Genomic DNA, 6278 nt, shown 5'->3' with positions numbered 1-6278 from the left:
TGCCCCCTATGTACAGGAATATAACTACTATAATACTGCCTCCTTATGTACAGGAATATAACTACTATAATACTGCCCCCTATGTACAGGAATATAACTACTATAATACTGCCCCCTATGTACAGGAATATAACTACTATAATACTGCCCCCTATGTACAGGAATATAACTACTATAATACTGCCCCCTATGTACAGGAATATAACTACTATAATACTGCCCCCTATGTACAGGAATATAACTACTATAATACTGCCCCCTATGTACAGGAATATAACTACTATAATACTGCCCCCTATGTACAGGAATATAACTACTATAATACTGCCCCCTATGTACAGGAATATAACTACTATAATACTGCCCCCTATGTACAGGGATATAACTACTATAATACTGCCCCCTATGTACAAGAATATAACTACTATAATACTGCCCCCTATGTACAAGAATATAACTACTATAATACTGCCCCCTATGTACAAGAATATAACTACTATAATACTGCCCCCTATGTACAGGGATATAACTACTATAATACTGCCCCCTATGTACAAGAATATAACTACTATAATACTGCCCCCTTATGTACAGGAATATAACTACTATAATACTGCCCCCTATGTACAAGAATATAACTACTATAATACTGCCCCCTATGTACAGGAATATAACTACTATAATACTGCCCCCTATGTACAAGAATATAACTACTATAATACTGCCCCCTATGTACAGGAATATAACTACTATAATACTGCCCCCTATGTACAGGAATATAACTACTATAATACTGGCCCCAGCTCTAGTCCCCTCCCTTAGTTCTATGCCCCTCCTCCTCTGTGAGCAGCCTGTTCCGCAGGAGGATGTATTGAACAGAAACCGGAGGGTCATGTGATGCTGACATCATCACAGGTCCTTGAGCTTCCGCTCTGTATAGCAGGGCAGGTCCTGCAGCGCTGAGCCCACAGTACTGCGAATCACGGCAAACAGTGAATAACTCCGCGGCTCTGCTGCTGCACTGGCGGGGGCGGCTCGTGCACCTCCGCTCCAGGGAAATGTTTCATCTACTCGGAATGTCTCTATCTGTGACCACACTGAGGGGGCCGCCATGTTCCAGAAGATCCTCCCCCTAGGCCCCTCCCGTAGGTTGCTTTATGCTTCTGAAGCTCCTCCCAGGTCTGCGTCATGTTCCTTAAGCACCTCCCCCTGGTCCCCGCCATGTTTCTGGAGCTCGTTGCGCTACGTCACCCTCCTGTCACGCACGTCACCCAGGCCACGCCTCTCCAGAGAGGTAAAATTTGAAGCAAATGTTGGCGCGCTGGTCACATGACAATGTCGAGCCACGCCTTGTCCCCGGCGCCGCCTGATGACGTCAGACGTTCTCCCTCCCGACTCATTGTGGAAGATGGCGGCCGCGGAGTGAGCGCGTTTTCTGTGCACGGCGAGTCCGGCAGCAGCATGAAGCGGCAGAGCGAGCGGAGAGACTCCAGCCCCGGCCGTGCCAAGCGAGCCCGGGAGCGGAGGGAGGAGGCCGGCAGCGGCCACCACAAGAGCTCCGGCAGGCGGGAGAGGCCCAACCAGGCCGGGGCCTCCTCCTCGTCCTCCTCCCGGCGGCCCCGCGACAACCCCCCGCCGCGGCCGCTGCTGCTCCCCAGCCAGGCGGACGTGCCCGAGTACAAGACGCTGCTGATCAGTAACCTGGGCTCGGCGCTGCCGGAGCCGCTGCTGGAGGACTGGCTCTTCCGCCACTTCCAGCGCTTCGGGGAGATCAGCGTCAAGCTGTCGCACACCCCGGACCTGGGCCGCGTGGCCTACATCAACTTCCGGCGGCCGGCGGAGGCTCGTCAGGCCCGGCACGCCAAGCTGCGGCCCCTGCTGTATGACCGCCCCCTGGTGGTGGAGCCCGTGTTCACCCAGCAGCCCAGCCGCCCCCTGCCCCTGAGCAGCGCCGCCCTGCCGGTGCCCCGCCACCTGCTGCTGCCCCCGGCCCTGGGCACCTCCAGCAGCAGCAGCAGCACGGCCGCCGAGGCCTACTACCAGAGCCTGTACGAGGAGCGGGCCCGGGGGGCTGACGACACCGAGCAGCTGGCCCCCGAGGACGACCACCGAGCCACACGCAACCTGTTCATCGGGAACCTGGACCACAACGTGTCCGAGGCCGACCTCCGCAGAGCCTTCGACAAGTACGGCCCCATCGAGGAGGTGGTGATCAAGCGTCCGGCCCGGGGGCTGGGGGCCGCCTACGCCTTCCTCAAGTTCCAGAACCTGGACATGGCCCACCGGGCAAAGCTGGCCATGAGCGGCCGCCTGCTGGGCCGCAACGCCATGAAGATCGGCTATGGCAAAGCCAACCCCAGCACTCGGCTCTGGGTGGGGGGGCTGGGCCCCAACACGTCCCTGGCCGCCCTGGCCCGTGAGTTTGACCGCTTCGGCAGTATCCGCACCGTGGACTATGTGAAGGGCGACAGTTTTGCTTACATCCAGTACGAGAGCCTGGACGCTGCCCAGGCCGCCTGCACCCAGATGAGGGGCTTCCAGCTCGGGGACCGCCGGCTGCGCGTTGACTTTGCAAAAGTGACCCCCGAAGAAGCAGCAGCGGCCGCGGCGGCCTCCCGCTACACTCCCATCCAGCCCACGCCCTACCCACTGCCCCTCTCCTATGAACTGCTACAGTCCGAGGCCTACAGCCGTCACCGGGCAGCACTGGAGCCCGACCTTCGGGTCAGAGACCGCACTCCCCCGCACCTCCTCTACTCTGACCGAGAGAGGCCCTTCGTGGAGGCGGGCTGGCTGAACTCTGAGCGGCGCAGTGTGGGGCAGGGGGCGCGCAGCCGCAGCGGAGACCGAGGTGGGGGAGGAAGCAGCAGCTCCAAGAGCCGAGAGGAGAGGCGGCGACGGCGCAGCTTGTCTGGTGACAGAGGCAGGAGCAGGGTGGAGCGCAGCCCAGACCGTCCCCGGAGGGACCTGTCCGACCGAGAACCCAGCACCCCTCCATCACCACCCCATAACCACCGTACCCCAGCACAGGACAAGCCCCGTCCCCCCACTCCGGAGCCACCCCAACCTAGGAGGAACCACCACCCCAGGCCCCCGGAGCCCCCTGCGGAGAGACCGTCCTCACCAGTGGCAGAGAAGGGACGGACGCTGCCGCCGGTCTGGTGCGGTCACCTGGTGCTGAAGAACAGCTGTTTTCCTACTTATCTTCACTTCTTGGAAGGTGACCGTGACGTGCCCGCTGCCCTCCTCAGAGACCGCTCAGCCCCCGGAGCGGGCAGCCTGGCACAGCTCAAAATTGCTCAGAGACTCCGACTAGACCAGCCCAAACTGGAGGAGGTGACCCGCCGGGTGAGGCAGAGCGCCACAGGAGGCTATGCTGTGCTTGTCGCCATCCAGGCCCCTCAGAATGAAGGGGTGCTCCCCGGGGAAGCCGGATTACAGCGCCGCCTGCTCAGGAATTTGGTCTCCTACCTGAAACAGAAGCAGGCGGCGGGGGTCATCAGCCTCCCTGTGGGGGCGAGCGGTAAGGGCAGGGACCCCAGCGGCATGCTCTACGCCTTCCCCCCCTGTGACTTCCACCAGCTGTACCAGCAGAGCGCCCAGCGAGTGGTGGGCAAACTAGAGGAGAACATGATAATTGTGCTGGTCAAAGACAATGCCTGAGCCGCTGCCCCCACGGGTCCCCCCCAAAGTAACAAGGTTCACGGCTGCTGCATTAACCCTGAGAATGCCGGGGACGCCATCAGGTCCTTCCAGCACTTGCAGGGTTAAGCAGGATATGCGGGTGGTGGGCAGCGCAGACGACAGGTCGATGTTTTATATGAACTGAAGTCTCCAGTCGTTGCTGCTGGACAGATGATGATGATGATGATTATTTTTGTCTTTTATTCCTGTTCCTTTGCCCCCGTCTGGTCTCTGCTCCTCGGATCCTCCCCGGGGCCCCTCACTGGTTCTTATGTTTTCAGGTTTGGGGGAGGGGGGCAGTGTATATTATTAGTTTTTTGGGGTTCTCATGTTTTTAGGTTTGTGTGTTCGGGAGTCTTGGGTAGTGGGGGTCCCTGAGTGCCTTATTGTCTATGTGACGCGGATGTGTGTGGGGGAGGGGAGCGGACACCCCTGGGCTCTTATTAGCTGTGCGTTACCTCCCTGTTTATAACAATAGAAGCCCCCGGGGATCGCTGGCGCTCGTTATCTACTAATGAGACTTGGTGAGGTCTCGCTCTGAGACGCCCGGGTACCTGTAGCTACAATCACTATTAACCCTATCACTGCCAGGCGCTGTAGATCCCGGGCCCGTCACTCCTGTCCCCATCAGTCCACGGGTGTTTGAGGCTTATTGGTGGCGTCCTGTGTGTTACATCGATGCGGCCACGTGTATAGGAGGTGACCGGGTTTTGGGGGCTCGGAGCGGAGTCGTCTTTGTATTTGGGGCGTCGGGTGATAACTGATCCAGAATAAGTTGTGCAACTCCGGGTCCAGTATCGCCAGCAGAGGCGGAGCGCTGCACGGGTAATGTAGAGGCCTCGTTCTCTGTGTTGTCACCCCCCGGCCCTGGTCGGCTGCTGGTCACTGTTACTGCAGGGGAAGGGGCTGGGCACTGGGGGTCTCCAGCATACAGGGGAGGTAAAGGGGGTGCCCAATCACAGCCCCACGTGTGAATTCCATAGTTGTTTCTCTTTCTGTGGGATTGATTGGTCACGTCTGAGCCGTGTCTAGTGTTGTGTATAGATGTAGAGCAGACATGACCAATCAATCACAGATGAGCTGCCCTGGTCCTGGGGGACCCCCGTAGATGATGTACTATTGTATCTGCAGTACTGCACGCCCCCGGACTCCTCTTGGCTTTCTGGGTCTTGTAGTGCTGCAGACGCTGATATCGGGTCACGATGGGTTTTGTTTTTTCTTGGACGGATCTTGAATGTGATTAGTAAATCTCCCAGAAAGGACGAGTTTCATGTGTGTTCATTTCAGCGATGTCTCCATGGGGGCAGGAGGGGTCCTGGCGGGGAGGGGGCAGGTTGTAGATGAGTCCCCATATTCACGGCCTTTGACCTTCATTGTTGCCCATGTCATGTGACCCTGCCCTTTTAGGGGGCTCCATGTTGGGGGTTTGCATCCTTTCTATCTCCTATAGTGAAGTGACAGGACGCAGACCCCTGACACAGTGACGGCCTCTTCCGGGGGTCCTTTATGTCATGTGAACCCCCCAGAGATGTGTGTGTGGGGGGTCAGGGGCAGAGCATTAGTTACCATTGCGCCCCCCATGTTGTGCGGACCCCCTGTAGCTTTGCACACCCCCCTCTTGTGTTGATTTGCACCCCGGAGCAGTGCTGTGGGTGCGCCGGCCTGTATGTACTGAGCACTTACCGGTGTAGAGCAGACGCCTCCCGTATATTAAATGCTCCTCCTCCATCCCGTGTGTTGTGCGTTCATCCTGCGCCGGACGCGGTCATGTGACCCGCTCATCGCCAGGCACTGTAGCCTCATGGCCGCTGCTGTGTGTCAGGAATCCCTTTAATGACTCTCTTCCTCACTGTCAGGATCTCTGCTTGCTGTCAGAGAAAGGGAACATCCAGAAGCTGGAATCTCATCATAACCTGGAATGCTCCTCACAGCTGAGGGTTTGCTACAATGTTATCATTCTATATAATCCGCTGTTAGCTGATATGTTCTATTGGTCTGGCAGTTCGCTCTGTGAGAGGAGGAGAACAGTTCTGTTCACTGACAGCAAGCACAGATCTTGGTGTTTTTTTGTGTTTTTTTTATGGCTTTTTTTCCCCCTTTTGATTCTGGGAACCATAGTTTTTTGTATTTATTTCAATTAGTTTATTTATGGGTGTGGTGTAAAGCAGGCGGAGTCACCCTTTACATGGGCGGGACCCTCCTTGCACACAGCAGATTGTCCATCCATTAGTCAGGTCTGGATGGCATCCAGTGATCTGTAGACACTACACAATCTGCAGAGCAGACAAGACCAATCTATTACTGCACAGAAGTATCCAATGACACCCAGAGCTGAGGGCACAAGTCAGCTGAGCGCAGCTCTGGATGTGATTGCGGTATGAACAGGGGCGAAGCCGCAGTCGTTTAGTGTGCGGTGGAGATTCAGGATTATAAACCCCTAGTAACAGGCACCACCTCAGGTCATGTCTAGTAGTGCAGCTCAGCTTTTCAATAGTAAAGGAGCTGAAGTGCAATACCACACCCGGCCTGGGAGCAGGGGCGGCGCTGTTTTGAGATGTTATATAGGGTGATATATGTATTGTAGATGTTATATA

At 56.5% G+C, this 6278-nt stretch overlaps 1 protein-coding gene across 1 annotated transcript; it reads left to right on the top strand.

Moving 5' to 3' along the window:
- Positions 1-1275: 1275 nt before the first annotated feature.
- Positions 1276-5412, top strand: RBM15B (RNA binding motif protein 15B). Its single transcript, XM_072128998.1, has one exon. It carries the CDS (start codon positions 1330-1332, stop codon positions 3661-3663), a length of 2334 nt encoding a protein of 777 aa, XP_071985099.1. The 5' UTR covers positions 1276-1329; the 3' UTR covers positions 3664-5412.
- Positions 5413-6278: the final 866 nt, after the last annotated feature.

The sequence above is a fragment of the Engystomops pustulosus genome, chromosome 10, assembly GCF_040894005.1.
Source record: "Engystomops pustulosus chromosome 10, aEngPut4.maternal, whole genome shotgun sequence".
Lineage (NCBI taxonomy): Eukaryota > Metazoa > Chordata > Amphibia > Anura > Leptodactylidae > Engystomops > Engystomops pustulosus.
Note: the sequence above shows the minus strand (reverse complement) of the source record. Positions and strands in the feature narration are given on the sequence as shown.